The 16,031-nt window shown below is 42.8% G+C and overlaps 1 protein-coding gene and 1 long non-coding RNA gene across 6 annotated transcripts in view; one reads left to right on the top strand and one right to left on the bottom strand.

Annotated features, from left to right (window-relative positions):
• Positions 1 to 1,104, top strand: part of LOC137446890 (uncharacterized) — a 157,359-nt gene extending 156,255 nt beyond the window's left edge. The window contains exons 4-5 of the long non-coding RNA XR_010988748.1: positions 672 to 733; positions 1,020 to 1,104. This is a non-coding gene — a long non-coding RNA (uncharacterized lncRNA). The remainder of the gene's footprint in view (positions 1 to 671; positions 734 to 1,019) is intronic.
• The window catches only part of NFATC2 (nuclear factor of activated T cells 2), a 97,650-nt gene that overhangs the window by 6,479 nt on the left and 75,140 nt on the right, over positions 1 to 16,031 (bottom strand). Inside the window, exon 10 of one of the 5 annotated variants that reach the window (XM_068149942.1) lies at positions 3,929 to 4,016. The exons of the other annotated variants lie outside the window; for them this stretch is intronic. Coding sequence (XP_068006043.1) covers positions 3,973 to 4,016 — 44 coding nt within the window. The 3' untranslated portion in view covers positions 3,929 to 3,972. The remainder of the gene's footprint in view (positions 1 to 3,928; positions 4,017 to 16,031) is intronic. 5 annotated transcript variants of the gene reach the window in all.

Below are 16,031 nucleotides of genomic sequence, written 5' to 3' on the forward strand. Positions count from 1 at the left end.
AAAATTACTAATCTCCCTCTAAGCATTTTAACATTCTTGCTAGGCTGAACAAAATAAGAATAGTTTAAAAAGAAAAAGCTTTGGAAGAAGCACAGTGCTGGAAACAGAGATTGCAATCGAGGTGGAAAAGGTTTGGCTTTTTTGTTTGGTTGGGTTTTTAAATGAATCTCGCTGCAGAGTCTATTTGCTCTACATTTTTATTGTAGTTTGTTGGTAGCCTGCAGCATAAGCAAACTACCATGTGTCACTATGATACTCAGAAAGGCTGGGACAGGCTTCTTGGTAAAGCTCAAAAGAAGACACCGAAGAACTTTGTGTAAACCCACCCCCACCCCACCCCCAATATTACATGTTCTATACCACAGCTATTCTCTCCCATCTACCTTTCAGCTTCTTTGCTTAAAGCACTCTTTGGTACCTCCCAGAACAACAACCCTCTCTAGGCTGCACTTTGATTAATAGAGACCTAAACCATAAGCATTTTGGTGCAAACCTCCAGAATTGCCTGTTTTGGGGCTCCATTTCACATGCAGCTCCTTGGTTGCTGTATTTACCAAGAGTGTCCACAGTTTATTTATCTGTTTTGACAAAATTGCCTTAAAACCAGAAGTCCAAATTTTTTAAGGTTTCAGACCCCCAAATCTACATAATTTCTTCCATTGATATTTCAGGGCTATGATAAAAATTAACTCAAACTGGAGAAGACAGTCACTCAAGACTGATTAATCCTCAGGTATGTAGCTGTAACTCTTCCATATTTAAACCTATTTCTAACAAACATTTATGGGAAAAGCATATATAGTATAAATGTGTAGTATTTCACCACTTCCCACAATTAAATAAAACAAAGGTGCCAAATCTCTTACTGTCTCTGGGAAGGGGAGCAGATGCACTAGTTTTTAATAGTTTTACCCAGTAGTTTGAAATCTCACTCCATCCTACATGCAATGGAATTCCTCCCTGAAGAGGTAAAAATCAATCATCTTCTATAAATCTCTCTTTTACTTATTACTGTACAGGTGTGTGCTGTGGTGGGCTGTACTCCTCAAAGACTAAGTATTCACACAGAGCATGGCACAGGTGCTTGACACAAGGAGCAGGGAGCCAGGCTTCTGCATATCCAGGTACAGTACATGCTGCTGAAGGGACCTCATAGCCTGTGTCACACCAGGCAGTTTGTATCCTTTTGTGCTCAAAATCCCTGCCATTAACAGATCAGAATTTAGCTCGCTCTAATTCCAGTCAGGAAATGCCTAATTTCAACTAGATTGGTGCCTCTTGGCTAAGACATAGGCAAAAAAAGTATGGCTGACATCAAAAACTCTTGTCCTCTCCTGTTGCCCCACTTCCTATCTGCCACCATCTCCTGCTGGCTTTGGCGTGAATTGGTGCAAATACCACACGCGGGGTCGGTGGTGTTGCTGCTCTGCAATGCAAGCAAGCAACCAGCGGGAGGTGAGGTCGGCCCAACTTTCAGGCAAAAAGACTCCAGCTCAGTTAGAAGAGCTTCCTGTTTGCTCTACCCAGGAAATGAGAGGAGCAGGTCTTCAATGGAAATTTTTCACAGCCTTAGCTAAAAATAGCAGTGAGGTAACAGAAGTGGGCACCCACTCTTACAGGGTCATTTCCTTTCTAAACACAAGTGGGCTGAGACTATGGGTCGATTTATTTATCGACACGTTTGTTTAGGCGGCCAGCGTACCAAAAATACCATGTGTGAGTTTCCTTTCATTCAATACAGCCCCACCACGGTCATCTTCAGCTAGGCAGGGTTAAATATTAAGTGAAAAATAAGCAAATAATTAAACCTACAGTATTCTGAGGGGTCTGGTTTCTCAGCCTGACCTTTAGGCAAAGTGAAATCTGTCGTGCGGCACCGGCAGACCACGACCCAGTGCGGGGACCTCTGCTTGCTGGCTCTGGGCAGTTTCAATGGTGTGGTAACAGGCTTAGTCAGCCTGCAAACTTCACTTTCCCTCCTGTGTGCTGCACAGGTGGTCAACAGCGGGTTTTGTGGGCTGAGGTTGAAAAGAGCTGAAAAGAGCTAAAAAGTTGCAGTGGAACAGTATCAAACATTCACCCCACAGATGGGCTGCAGGACCATTCCCAGGCACAGCTGGGTGCTCCCTGTGCAAGCTCTTACAGGTGGGAAATTGGGATTTTGTTGTAAGCATCTGAATGACAAGAGCTTCCAAGTTGTCAGCTGGCCTGAGTGTGCTGTAGTCACCCTGAATTTCACCTAAATCCAAGTGAGTTAGCTGCAGTTTAAACTGTGCAACACTAGTCTGGGGAGCTCTGAGGGAAAGATGTGCAAGTCAGTGATTGCTTCAGCACAAAAAGTCCCATCTACAACCAGAGCCCCTAAATCTAATAAATGTATAAACATAACAGGCAAGTATCTCTCTCCCAGTTTGGAGTCACCTCCAGACCAATTCTAGAGCAATCACATATCTTTGGTGGTATACTCTGGGTCTGGGAGCACATGGATCCAGATCCAGGCGTAATTTCAGCAACTTGGGTTTCAACAGTAGGTTGAACAAATCAGCAAACTGAGACATCTCGAAAGTTGAGAGGAAACTGAGATCATGTGCTGAACTTGCTATCTGAACTCCCATCAATCTTTTTTTGGTAGCATGGTTAAAATGTATCTCAAGTATCGGTTCTCATTATTTGCTCATTTCTGGCTGGGAGGAAATGGAGATGATGCAGTTAATAAATGAAATATTGTTATTTAAGGTGCCTGGCTCTGAAGCGCACTGCTATTGATCTGTTTAATGAGGAAGAACTGATTAAATGGGGCCATGAGGACATATGCAAAGATAATGAAAGATTAAATCGTAAAAAAGGATATAGAAGTTACAGCTGACGTCAGCCATCCAGACCAAGGAAATGCCTAGTTAGGCTTGAATCCCTTCAACATATCCTCTGTTAGATGCTGCTGCTGTTTGGAGATCCTCAAGTTAGCTAAATGTAAGAGGCTGGCTAAAATAATGGGAGAATGTCTGTATTCTTCTGATCACTCAGCTTTGATGAGTTAAGAGTTAGTCTCTCAGGCTCCAGTCCTCAAAGACATTTAAGACTCTCATTCGCATTCTCTCAGATAGAAATCTGGAGTGTATTCAGTTGCGGGATGATAGTGGGTTGTATTAAATACCGAGCTTCAACTGGTAGTCCAGAGACAGAAAACAGTCTCCAGTTTTAGCTGGCAAAGAGTCAGGCTCACTGTAATTGATTCTCTACACGCACACACACTCACACACATGCATACACACTCACACACATGCATGCACACACACACAGGACAGATACACAGAGTCAGTAACTTCACCAGAGTTATTCCATGCCTGTCTGGAATAACACCGATGAAGCCAGTGTTGTCACAGAGCTATACCCAGGGCTTGTGCCCTTTGGGGAACCCTGCATCAGTGAGGGTCTCAGCTGAGTATGCAAAGCTCAGCTCCAGTGGGCTCCTCCCTGCACTGGGCAGGGATCCTGCCATATTCCATGGTTGCTCCACCGATGTGGTGTTTTTGCATGCAAAGCACAGACACTCGGGGAGGCACTCATGGTGTGAAGGGGACTGGAGAGGGAAGTTGAACCCTGAATATTTTCTGTGCCCTCAAAAGTGATGGGACAAACCACTGTCTTACAGTGGTTCTAGCTGCTGCCTGGGAACAAAAGGATGCTACAAGCCCCAGCATGCACAACCCCATCTCTCCTTCCCTACCCACCAGGCCCCAGTTCTGTGGTACACAAATGAGGAAGAAAAACAATTAAAAAAAAAAAGAAGAAAAAAAAAGGAATTAAATAAGATTTAAAACCCTTTAAGCCAAACAAAAAAGGGGAATGACTTTTCAATTGAAAAAATAAATAAATACAGGTTAAGAGAAACACACAGCTGGAGAAAAGGCAGAAAAATACTGATTACCTTTCTTTTTGATTGCTTGGATCAAAGATCACAGTCATTCTTTTTCATATAATGTTTTGTATCCAGCTAAGGTGTGTATCTATCAGCTCTGAAAAAGATTTGCAAAACCATTTTTGAGAAAAAAAGGTAACCTTTGACCAACGTTGCAAGGCCAAATGTTACAGTTTTCAGCTCGTCTTTCATTTTGTGCTTTCATGTATTAAGAGGACATTGCAGCATACACAATACACAAGGCAGAACTTAACCGCTGACCTTTCTGTTTGCTCAGATCCAGCGCTAGATTTTACCTCTTCCCCCTCTTTTCTCAACTTAACTAAAAATAAGTATGCAAAAAATTATGCTCCTCAATCGATCACAAAGGGTGTGAACCGCTGACCATTCGATCTGAGGTGTCAGAGGCATAGGAGGTCCATGTGTCTTGGAAGTCAGGCCAAAGACCCGTCACTGCCTTTTGCAAAATTCAGTTGTCATCTTAGTGGCCCAAATAAAACAGGAGACATTTATGCCAGATCAAAAGTCAGTCCCTTTTAAATGAGAGCTCTAACCACAGCGGCATGCAAATTAGACTTTGCCTTAATTGTAAAGAACAGGAAAGATATGAGCGAAGAAGTTATGCAAGTTTAATATTCACTTCAAACACAAAGTGATTTTTTTTCCCCCCTCATAAAATGGCAATTTTTTAAATGATGTGGTCTTTTTTTTTTCTTTTCCCCCCTGTCTGATCTTTTTGGATTTCTTTTTCATTCATCATGAAAGCATTTAGCACTTCTGCAAAACCATGTGGAAATTAGACAGCATAAAATAATAGTGGCAATGGTAAGGAAGAAAAAGTCCTCCTTCAAAATGAAGTTAAGTTTTGAACGCAAGATTCAGAAGTGAAATCCAGGGCTGCTGGATTTCAGGTGACTATATATAGAAAAGAAATATTTTACTTGGCTCCCTAAGGTTGCACAGCCACGTATCGTACACTGGAGCCTACCACTCAGGACACAGCCTATTTTATGGTCTGCCTCCCATAAAGTCAATCTCTTTGCACATGCCAGCAGAACAACTAATTGACTGGTAAATACAAATCTAGGTGTATCAGGCACAAGGAGCCCAAACCCAACAAACTGAGTTGGGGAAAAATACCTTGGGGGTGTAGGAGGCTGTTCTATAAATCAGCAGCAATAAAAGGCTGGGGTTTTTTTTTCAGTCTTCATGGAAGATGGGAACATATAATTACTAAGAGGCTCTTAGTTGTAAAGCTTTAATTACAGATCAAAAAAAAAAGGTTTTACTTCTTGTTGAAATAATGCCAATAGATGTACTCTGCAACTTTTCTTCCTTGTCCTGTTTGTAATCTATGCAGTCTGTGTAAGCTATAAACCTCCTCCCTACCATCCAGCTGAACAGCAATCAGCTCATCTTCACTAATTAAGCAAACTCTTGGAAGAAGTTACCGATCTCAAACTAAGTGGCAACTCAAGTCCCATGGTACATTTTTGCTAATGGTTTCAATAGGCTCAAAACTCACTGGCATCTTTCCATGAATTTAACATCATAATATAGATATCTGATGGAAAACAGAATCTAAATAAAATGCATATTTTTGGCTAAAGCTTGTCCCAACTGAAATCAATATCTAAACTCCTTGTGATTCCCAGGAATTTCTGGATTTCACTCACTCCCTTATACTTCAATATAGTTCCAGAGTGAGGTGCAAAACTGAAACAATTGGTATCTATGGTGCTATCCTACCCAAAATCTTTAAATCTTTAAGAGGAAGCTGGGTGTGCCTGTAAGAAAAGAGCAGAAAATGAAGATAACATTGGGGGGGGGGGGGAGGGGGGAAAGAAGATAACATGGGGGGGGGGGGGGGGAAGAAGAAGAAGAAAAAAAATCTGTCCCCTAAATGCACTATACATCAAAACTGTCAAGAAGGAAATACTTGAAACACAAATCTGACTGCGATACTACCCCAGAAATTTTAAGGGGTTTCTAAGTACTTTCATTATTGTCAGTGGGCTTCCAGAAAAGATCAACAGCCTACCAATAAAACCTGACTGCATTAAATCTGTCAGGGAAAAACGTGACCTTGCAGTTAAAGCAGAAGACTGTAGAGTGGGACTCCAGAGCTTGGACCTCTGCTATTATAACATCATCTTGCCATATGGCCCTGGCCAAGTCCAAGCATCCCTGAAGGACCAGATTTATTACAGCTTTTCCTTGGTCTGAAAAATGAAAAAAGGCAGCAAAGGTCACACTGAGGGAACTTAAATAATACATGCCTAGCTAAGAGAAAAAAGTTGTCAGTGATGATGACCTGCACAGAGTGAGCCTATACAGAATGTGTGGATGTAATAGAGGGCAGTCATTTTCAAAAGTCCCTACCGGAATGTTTTCAAGTCTTTAGGTAGTTCAGATCTCAAACTACCAAAAGCATGAGGTGCTAAGCTCACTTAGGCACTCTTAATAAGCAGCAATTGAAGTTATCAAACTAATGCTTCCAAAAATTGGGTCTTAAGTATTTCTATCAGGAAACTGAGCAATGTAGAGAGCACTTTGGAGACAGTGACCTGTTCTGACTCTGCTGCTGTATAGCATGTAAAGTCAGGAGACTAAGCAGCCTTGGGGATGCCTTGTCCTGGGAGACACTGGGGTGCCACTTGTGGAAAGCTGCACTGACGCTCTGTTCACTGTCTGTGCAGCACATCTGGGACTGCTATCCTCAGACAGCTGGTAGCCTGAAAAATTTCTCTTAGAAAAACAACCCTTTTGTTTATCCATGCATTATCCTCAGACAGAAGGTGTTACTCTACACTTCCATCCAGCCATTTCCTCCTCAGCGATATGAAGCTAAGTCAGTAGCTACAAAGGAAGGAGAACAGAGCAGAATGCAGCAGAGGAGATGATGTGAAACCTGTGCTGCTCTCCCTATGCATGGAGCAGTTAGGTGGCTGTCCTATTTTGCTATGCTTCACTTCATCTTGTTACACAAATAGTTACAATCTTGTAAATCAGTAATAAGTTGCACCTGAACCTGTGAGTGATTAGTAAAGAAATCATTACACTTCCATGGCCGGAGGACTTTTACTCAGTTAATCAGTTCAGAAAAGAACTGGCTGTTAACTGGTTGTTTAATTCCCTGGAAGACCAGTTTATTGAGACTCTGTAGCAAGGGGACTGAAATCTGAAGTGCAAGCAATATGTGAGAATTATATTGCTTACAAATGGCATACTCTTCTGGAGAGGCAGGTGCCAAAGGTTGCCCTGCAGTAAGCTGAATGGAGGAATTTTAAGGCTGTCAGGTGCCACTCTTGGTATTTTCAATTATTTAATCCATCTGATCTCTGTTTGAATCCATCTGAATTCAATGAGTTAAGTTTTCTAGGCACCTTCTCCATGAACCAGGAAGCAAGGGTTATGTGATGTTTGCAGGACAGAGATGCATGTGTGCATAAGCTTTTTCATCCTGTGCTGCTGACGGGAACAGCAAGAGAAAAGGCAAAATTTTCTCCAGAGTGTGATTTCCTGTTTGTCTGACAGTTTTCAGTATTCAGTTGTCAGTATTTAGTTGTTAGTTTTCTATCAGAAGATTCTAAGATAGGCACAAAACTGGAGGAAGAATCCACAAATGGCAGCCTGGAAAGAGCGTCTTCAGGCACAACAGCATGTGCCTTCCAGCCTGCCCCATTAGGCTTCAGCACACCACTGTGGGAAGCCCTTGGAGCTCATCTGCAGGCTCAGTTTCCCTGGTGTTAATGCCCCCTTAATTTAGAGGAGTTGGATCTTAGTCATTGCATGAGTACAGTGAGAAGATCCACCTCATCATACTGCGGTGTTTCTTTAAATCTCTTTTCCTGCCTGGTCCATAGCTCTGCACATACTTAAAGTCAACCTGAAGGATAGTGTTCAGGGTGGTACCCAGTGCTAGGTGCTGCCAATCTCATTCATGGGTTACCTGACAAAGGACTGTCTCTGGATATTAATGCTGACACTGCCAGGAAGTACATGCATGCAAAGCAAAAGCTCTTGTATTACTAAATTTGCTAAGACAATGATACATACTGTGTTTATTTCTTAGCTAAACTCTTTAAGTCTGTTAAGCCACTGCATGTAAGGAACTGCAACATGATGTGATGACTTTGTGCAGTTGTTCTGTGAGTATCAGCAGTCACTTTGGGAGTGTACCTTGGAAGTGGAAAACTAGATCAGCCTGGGTGTGATGAGGAATTCCAGGCCACCGTGGATTTGGTTTGTAGTAGCTTTCCATAACAAAGTCTTTTTTTAACTTTCTTTCTGCTCACATATATTTAGATATGACTTTCATTCGGCAGTACTCTGATGCCAGATAGTTTTGGCTGAAATTGTAAGGGAAGGGACACGTGTTTGAGTCATGCAGTTGGCTCTCTAGTTGATAGTTAGTGAGTTACTGAGAAAAGATGAAGTTTGTGTTTAGTTGTAGTTAACATGCAATGAGACCAAGTGAACTATTCCAAATAGAATACACACATAATAAATAAATACACACTAGAAGGGATGGAGTTAGTCTTCTTAAACTGCATTAGTTGGTTAAACCAATACAGAAATATTAGTCTGAGGGTTAAGAAACACAGAGCAAGAGTCTTAATTTTGTCACTCCTAACTCTCGATCTAGCTCTGCAACAGCTGCTGGCTGCTATTTTCGTATGCCTGGTTTGGACCTTATGAATTTGGTACATAACTGCTGAGACAAGCAATGCCATTTGGTATTCAGACATTTCTTTTAGATTAAAACCAGCAAAACCAAAGGAGGTTGGTGAAGACTTTTTCCTACAGTAGCTTGCACTTTGTTGTTTAAAAGCTAATGAAATTGGTAATAGATGCCACAATGCCTCTAAAATAGCAACTGCTGGCAGGAAAAGCACATAAGCAATTGCGCTGTTTATTCACATGCCACTCTGTAGTTTCATCATTCTCCTAGACTTAACCTATTTACTAAGAGGTGATATGAGTCATTCAGTGAAGTGTTGCAAAAACAGAAAGAAAAAGAGAATGGATGGGAGAAAGCTATTTTTTACAGGAAATAATTAGGAGGTAGGAACCAAAGAACAGTTACAGCATGTTCAGGATTAGCTGAAAGTAACAAGAATAGGCAATGCTGCTGCTTTTTTGTTTCTGTCACAAAAGAACTACCAGAACAAATATTTAATTGAGGGGAAACAAACCATTTAACAAATATTTAATTAAGGGGAAACAAACTATATTACCCTTCCCTTTAGGCAGTTTTGCAGGGGATGAACAGTCAATAATGTAATCTATTTTCCTCCCTTGAGCACTGGCGCTTATGTCTTATTAATCCACAAAACTATTTACTGGCTCTAATTCTCTGGCATCTTATCTTCTGCTCTGTGTGTTAACTGTAGGGCTTGTGGATTCTTGCAGAACCTGGGCCTCTCCAGCAAACTGGGTTTCCCTCCAAACATGTCTGAACTGCATTTTGAGCCCAGTTCTCAGGAGAAAACAGCCAGCACAAACCCACTGTCCCAAAGTAACAGGGAAGATGTGCGACTGGCCTACAACCAATTTTGCCAGGCAAACCAAGCTCTCTTCTGGAGAGACATGCAAATAACCTTCTGCTTGCAATTACTCTGCTTTCACAAACAACTTTGGAACAGTGAGCACGAAGAAGGCATATGTTTCTTATGTGCTTTACTTTACAGAGGGCTATGGGCAGTAGGCACACAGTTTCTACTGAAAAAACACTGAGCAGGGGAACACATGAAATCACTTTGGTGTGCAGATTATTTTTCTATCATGACTCCACATCCTTCACCAAATGAATGTTTGGGGGCACTTTGTTTGCCCCCTTGCAGCAGGCAGTGAATGGCAAACACTGTTCGAGGAGCCCTGGTATCAGGGCCTCCTTCTGCAGGCAACGGAAAGCAACAGGCACTGCTAGAGAGGTCTGCAGGTCTCAGCAACAGGGGTCCAGCACAGTTGAGAGCCTAAATTTGGGCTACACTTACAAGTCCCAGGTTAGCTGGAAAGAATCCAGACCATTACACATTTCAGTGGTTATTGACAGAGTGCTACAGCTCACATATAACAATGTCAAAGAGGTGCCACATACAAGACACCCTGTGTCTGCCCACATCCATCTGTTTGCTTTTATCCTGCACTTTGACTGAAAATCCTTTGAGGCAGGAACTGCTTGCTTTCATTTGGAGTCAAATCAGCATCTGCCACAGTGGAGTTCTCATCTGTGTAGTGTTTCTAACATAAAATAATGTAATAATAAAAATATTATAGAATGCTATGGAATATATGTATAAATCAGAGACCATTACGAATCAGAGAGCTAACTGTAACATCTAGAACTACAAAAAAGAATGCAAAAGACTGTGGAGGGCAGATCATGTAGCTGACTTTGCATCTCACCTCAAGAAGCCCAGGAACATCTGCCAGTAAACAGCTTGAGACAAAGGTACATGCATCATCCAAAGACTTCTAACTTTCAATCTGAGTCAGTGGCACAAACAATAAAACTTTTGTTCTCAGTAAGAAACTAAAAGGGGGGATATAAATTACCAGAAATAGAACTGAGCTCCTCAATGTCCAATAGCTGTTGAGGTGAATGTCTTTAGCTGAAGTGCAGCCAGCTCTATTGAGGTTGGGCAATTCCCAACCTCACCACAATAGCAATAACCTACATTTGTTCAGAAATTAGCCCTCAATTATTTGCAGACCTCCCATCCCAATTCCAGATCAAGATGGAGAAACAACCACCCAAAGAGACTGCCCCAGGGAATTCTTCCCAAGATTTAGTGATGAGCCATCCCAAATTTTCCAACTGTGAGGTCTGGGAGCCGTGTGTATCCCCATGCAACCCAGGCAGGAAGCAAAATACTGTGTGCATTGCAGTGTCTCAGAGGCATGCTGCGAGTACCTAGCAAGACCATCCTGATCACTCCCCACTTCCCCTCAGATCTGTGACAATGTTCTCCTTTATACACGAGCTTGCACAGCCAGCCCATGAGCTCTGCATTCGTAGCTCATATTGAAATTATTAGTTTGCATTTAACCATCCACTGCTATGCTTCCTGGGTGAATTCCAACCAAACAACGAAGGCTTTGGAACCACATCATGATAAAACACTCTCTTGCCTAAAATAAAGATAAAACTTGCTTACGTTTGGTATGATCTCATCTGACTACATAACACATTCAGAAGCAATTGGCAGGCTGTCCCCTCGGCTAGGAATGTGGATTGAATGGGAATAGTGTTTTGTCCTGCAGTTGAGGAGCTAGCCACAGACAGATGGGAGACACAGAGGTAGCAAAGCTGAAGGCCAAGATGACCATAACTCTTTCTGAGCGGAGAGTGCCTGCCAACACGAATGAAATGCACCAGCTAACACACAGAGCACAATGAAACCACATGAAGCCACCAGATACCTTCTGCAGGACCAGATTTTTAAAGGTAGTTTGGTAGCTAACTCTCAGCCAAATCACATTTTTCCACTTTAAAAAACTAAAATATCACAGAGACAAAAGCATGCATCACCTCTCAGAATCTGGGCTAGATTGTACCCAGTGTTTCTCCAACAGACAATGGAACGAGTGCTGGGGACATCCATAGAGGATGCCCTACAATAGTTACCGGGGGCTCTCTTTTGGGTTGCCAAGTAAAGATGGGACGTGACTGTAGTCAACACTAAAAATAACAGCAGTTTATATTTGGGCTGGGAATCACCACTGCTAATAGCAACAGCCAGCAGAGTCTCCAGGGAGGGTATGGTCACTGCTGACCTTGGCTGAGATCTAGAGGATGATCAGGATAGGGAGGGCTGCAGCCTTTCAGCCGCACAGGCAATTTTTATGGTTCAGGAGGGTGACCGTGTTCAGTGGGCACTATCCCACTTCTCATTACCATACTAGGAGCCGCAGAAACATCCCCCACTTGCATTTCTGTATCAACTGTTGTGCCACTGCATGGGGGTAGCATCTGAAGCAGACAAGAGAGCAGCTCAAGGGAGGCTGGTTTGGTTTGTTGGTGTTTTTTTTTTCTTGATTCAGAAATGTCATCTGCATCCAGCTGTTAGTATTTTGGAAATGTACTGCACTGTTTTCCTCATGTGGTTCAGTGTGGCTGATGCTCCAGCTGCAAAACCCTTGGCAGCCAGTGAGCCTGCTTAAAGTAACTATACTTGAAAGCTCACGCCCTGGCCAGCACCTTCTCTCCTAAGAGCACCCTGGGGCTCCCCTTGGGCAGCCTCTTTCATCACTCTATGCCAATGGTATTTAACTCAAGTGTGGCGATCAGGAAATGCACAAATAAGTATCTGCATCAACTGATGTGGCAGAGAAAATATTTTAGCTGCAGTCAACATCATCCTGACCCTGACTTTTGAAAGCATGGCACTGCTTACACTGTGAAATGCAGCAGAGTAAATACACTGTAACTCAATAAACTTCTAGTTTGCTATCCACTGTCAAGTTTTCTGTTTTTTTTTGGTAGAATCTGTGTTTTTAAATCCCATACTGACACAAGTACAATCTATATTATCTACAAGCAGACTTGTCGCAGTTCAGCCATAGGTCAGGTTATACATGAATGAGGGTAATGTCTTTACCCCTGCACCTTTTCCTTCCAGAATGCTTCTCCCATGCCCATTTCGGCTGCCTGCTCTCTCAAAGCCACAATAATTCCCTCTTCTTTCCCTCTATCCCAGAGCAGACAGCCCTACTAGCAATGGAGAATAAATGGACTGGGAGTGCTTTGAAAGGGCAGGAGAGACCTGCAACGTGTTGTGAGGAGCTGGAGGGTTGCCGAGACTTATTTTCAAGGAACAAACTTTTAATGGGGTGTGGGTTATACATGTGAAAACATGGAAATTAAAATAGTTCAGGGACAGGGCTTTATTGCTTAAATAATTCTTCCATTTGACAGCTGAATCCCAAGTCCCCCATTTTTATCCAGAGAGCTCTGATACCCTGCTCAGTGACACGAACAAAATTGTCCATTGCTGAGAAGTCAGGTAAAAAACAACCACCACTAAATGCAGCCTGATCACGTAATTGGCCTTTACATGTCTTTCCTCTCCTGAGCTATGATGGCAGCAATGTTGGGTGATTAATAACCCCTGATGATTATATTTACCAAGTAAGCTATAAAAGAGAGTATAAGTGACAGCAACATGTATGTGCTTGCAGCAGCAGTATTCAGGGATGTGCTGGGAGGTGCTTCCCTGGTGGGGGTAAGAAGGTCCCCAGTAGTGATGCAGTGCTGGGCTGTGCTCCTGCGACCCAACCCCTGCATGCCCAAAGGCCTGGGGGGAAAGGGGTAGAGAATCCCTGACTCCTGCAGAAGATAAGCACTTTGTTGCTGAAGTTAAACAAAGAAGAAAATAAAATCTGCAGTATGGGTTGCTAGTAAGGTCACTAAAGCAGTGGATAAGGGATTACTTTCATTTCCCTTTTACCTGGAAAGAAAAACAAACTGAAAAAAAACCCCAAACCCAACAAAATAACCCCACCACTTTGAGAGCTGGAAAAATCCTGTCTGAGAAGGGAGATAGTTAAAAACACCTCCTTGAAGGCATGCTGTGTTCCATCCCCCACAAGCAGGTCTCAGGGTGTCTTTTGCCATGGCTGGCCTAGATGCAGGCGTTTCACAACGCAGGAGAGACAGGGCGAGGAGCAAGAGGACATGAAGTTTGCTGTGCTATCCAGAAGATGAAAACACTAGTGCTGTTTATAGAGGGAAACCCAATTCGTCAGCCCAAATGAATTCCTGTGCTAATCCATGCAGGCTTCATGTTTTCCACCAGCCCCAGCCACTGTAAAGACTATCTTTAGGAGGCACAGTGTGTTTGGAAAGGAGCAGCTGGAAAGAGAGGACATTTATGCCAGCTTGGAAGGCTTTCTGGTATGGAAAAAGAGGAATGCTCTCTTGGGTCTCCCCACAAAATTAAAGCATCTTCATCCAGAGCAAAGCAACGCCAAGCACAACAAACAAAAGCGGCTTTCCCCAACTCTCCTGGGCAGCCTCACTCCAGGGTTCACAATGGTTTCCATAGAACTTGTTTTGCTATCATAACAAATTCGATCTATGCAGGCGTGATGGCTTGCACTGTTTGCTAATGACAAGAAAATTAATTTCCTCACTTATTTGTCTGCCAAAGCATTTTTGTCTAGGTGCCACAGGCAGGGACTCCCCAGATAACCAGTGCATCTGTCAGCTGAATGCAGAGTACAGCTTGAAAAAGAAAAATCCTCGAGAGATTTTGGTCCGTGTGGCTCTCTGTGCATTACCTTTGCTGCAGAGGCTGTGGGAGAGGCTGCCTGTGGCTAATCACTCTGGTTGCTCAGCCTCTGATCCCCCCAAACAGAGCTGGCCTCAGCACAGTGTGTCTGCGTGCAACAACGTGAGCTTCCTGTAACAAACCAGCCACCGACCGTGCGCATCTCTCGTTGCATACAGGGGAGGAAATGAATGTCTTGCTGTACTGACCACAATCTGTTGAAATGCTAGTAAATATTACAGTCTAACTATGATTAAGGGCTAGATTATTTGCATGGCTGGAGTATGCTCCTCAAGACCTGCACCGGAGTACCACATGCAGGAGAGGTTTCTTCCAGCCTTTCTGCAGACACTCAAGCTCAGCAGTGGTTTTTGAAAGCCAGCAATGCTTTTTTGGCATGAAAGGAAAATATGGAGGAGCATTTAATGCTACATCCAAACCAAGACCATTATCAGAAAAGCGTGAATTTTTGGAAAGTCTTAGCCTTGCTCCCAAATTTGCTCTAGTTTTGAAGATGAAAAGACCTGTGAAATGCAACCGAGTATAAAACGAAGGTCCCCAGACAGTAATTTCTAAAGCAGACATAAAAAGCAGTTTTCTGTGCTTTTAATTTTAATAATAGTCTATAAAATCTATACTGATTTTTTTTTAATTATTTTTTTTGTAAGAGGAAGCATATCTGAAAATATAATTTAATGACACAGAGCTGCAGGATGACCTCAGAAGAAGAGCTCTCATATAACCCAGACTACCTAGCTGATAAAATTTCACTCTAGGGTTTGCCTGCTGGGAAATCAGTATCTTGGGATGCTTTCCAAAGAAGACAGAACCCCCCACTCAATGCAAATGAGCATGAGTGGAGAAGTGACTGGACAAGCAAAAATAATTGTAAGGAAAAGAGACCTGAAATACACAGTGTAATTAAAAATATACAGCTCCAATTTGCCCCAGTTCTGGCTTAAACCAAGCCAGTCTCACCACTGGATCTGCCCAATGCTCAGAGTGGACAGTGTTTGCAGAATACTTTCAGCCTTGGCAAATATCAATCTTACAAAATCAGAATTACTTCACATCCAGTCACTTGAACAGGAGGTCTTCCCCAGGTCCTGAGGACAGGTTCCTAGGTTGGTGACCTTTTACCTATAGAAATGGTCAGCCTTATTTTCAGTTTTGGCAGAACCATGAAACGTGATTAAAGCACCTGTGTGCCCATGGCAATCCCTTCCCCTGGAAAGCAGTGTCTGAAGGCACTGCCTGTGGGCTTGCTGGAGGCACCACAACCATCTAAGGGCAGATGCCTTTCAAAATCAGGACTTGCACAGACACTTTTGGAGAGCAGCCCTGCTGCTTCCTGGTAAGAATTGGAAACCCAGAAGTCCCAGCACAAGCTGATGAAATCCCAGCATGAGCAGCAGGAGGGATTTGATGATAAAGGGAATGCAATGTGTGGTGCCTCATCCAGCCTCCTCTGGCCTTGTGGCTATTGAGTCTCCTGGAACTAAGCTCTTACAAAATAACCAACGCTGCATTGCTCATAATGACAGATATTTAACCCAGGGAGGTTTAACTGTCACAATACTTTCACCATTGACTCCCATACTTCTGAAGTGGCTCCCCCTTCATTTAGTCATTCTCACTCTTTCCAAAGAAACTTAGAAACCACCTAAATAAACTAGCACCCATTGAGACATTGCAAATGTCATAAGAGTCATTCAAGTGTCTCACTATTTGTCCTACATTTGACTTGATTCATTCATGGATGATGAAGTCATTCATCATTAAGAAACCAAACTAAACCACACCACAATTTGGGAATCTTTGACTAGACTCCCTGG

Source organism: Melanerpes formicivorus, unplaced genomic scaffold (genome assembly GCF_026170545.1).
Source record: "Melanerpes formicivorus ecotype bairdi unplaced genomic scaffold, bMelFor1.0.p_v2 SCAF_19, whole genome shotgun sequence".
NCBI classification, from domain to species: Eukaryota; Metazoa; Chordata; class Aves; order Piciformes; family Picidae; genus Melanerpes; species Melanerpes formicivorus.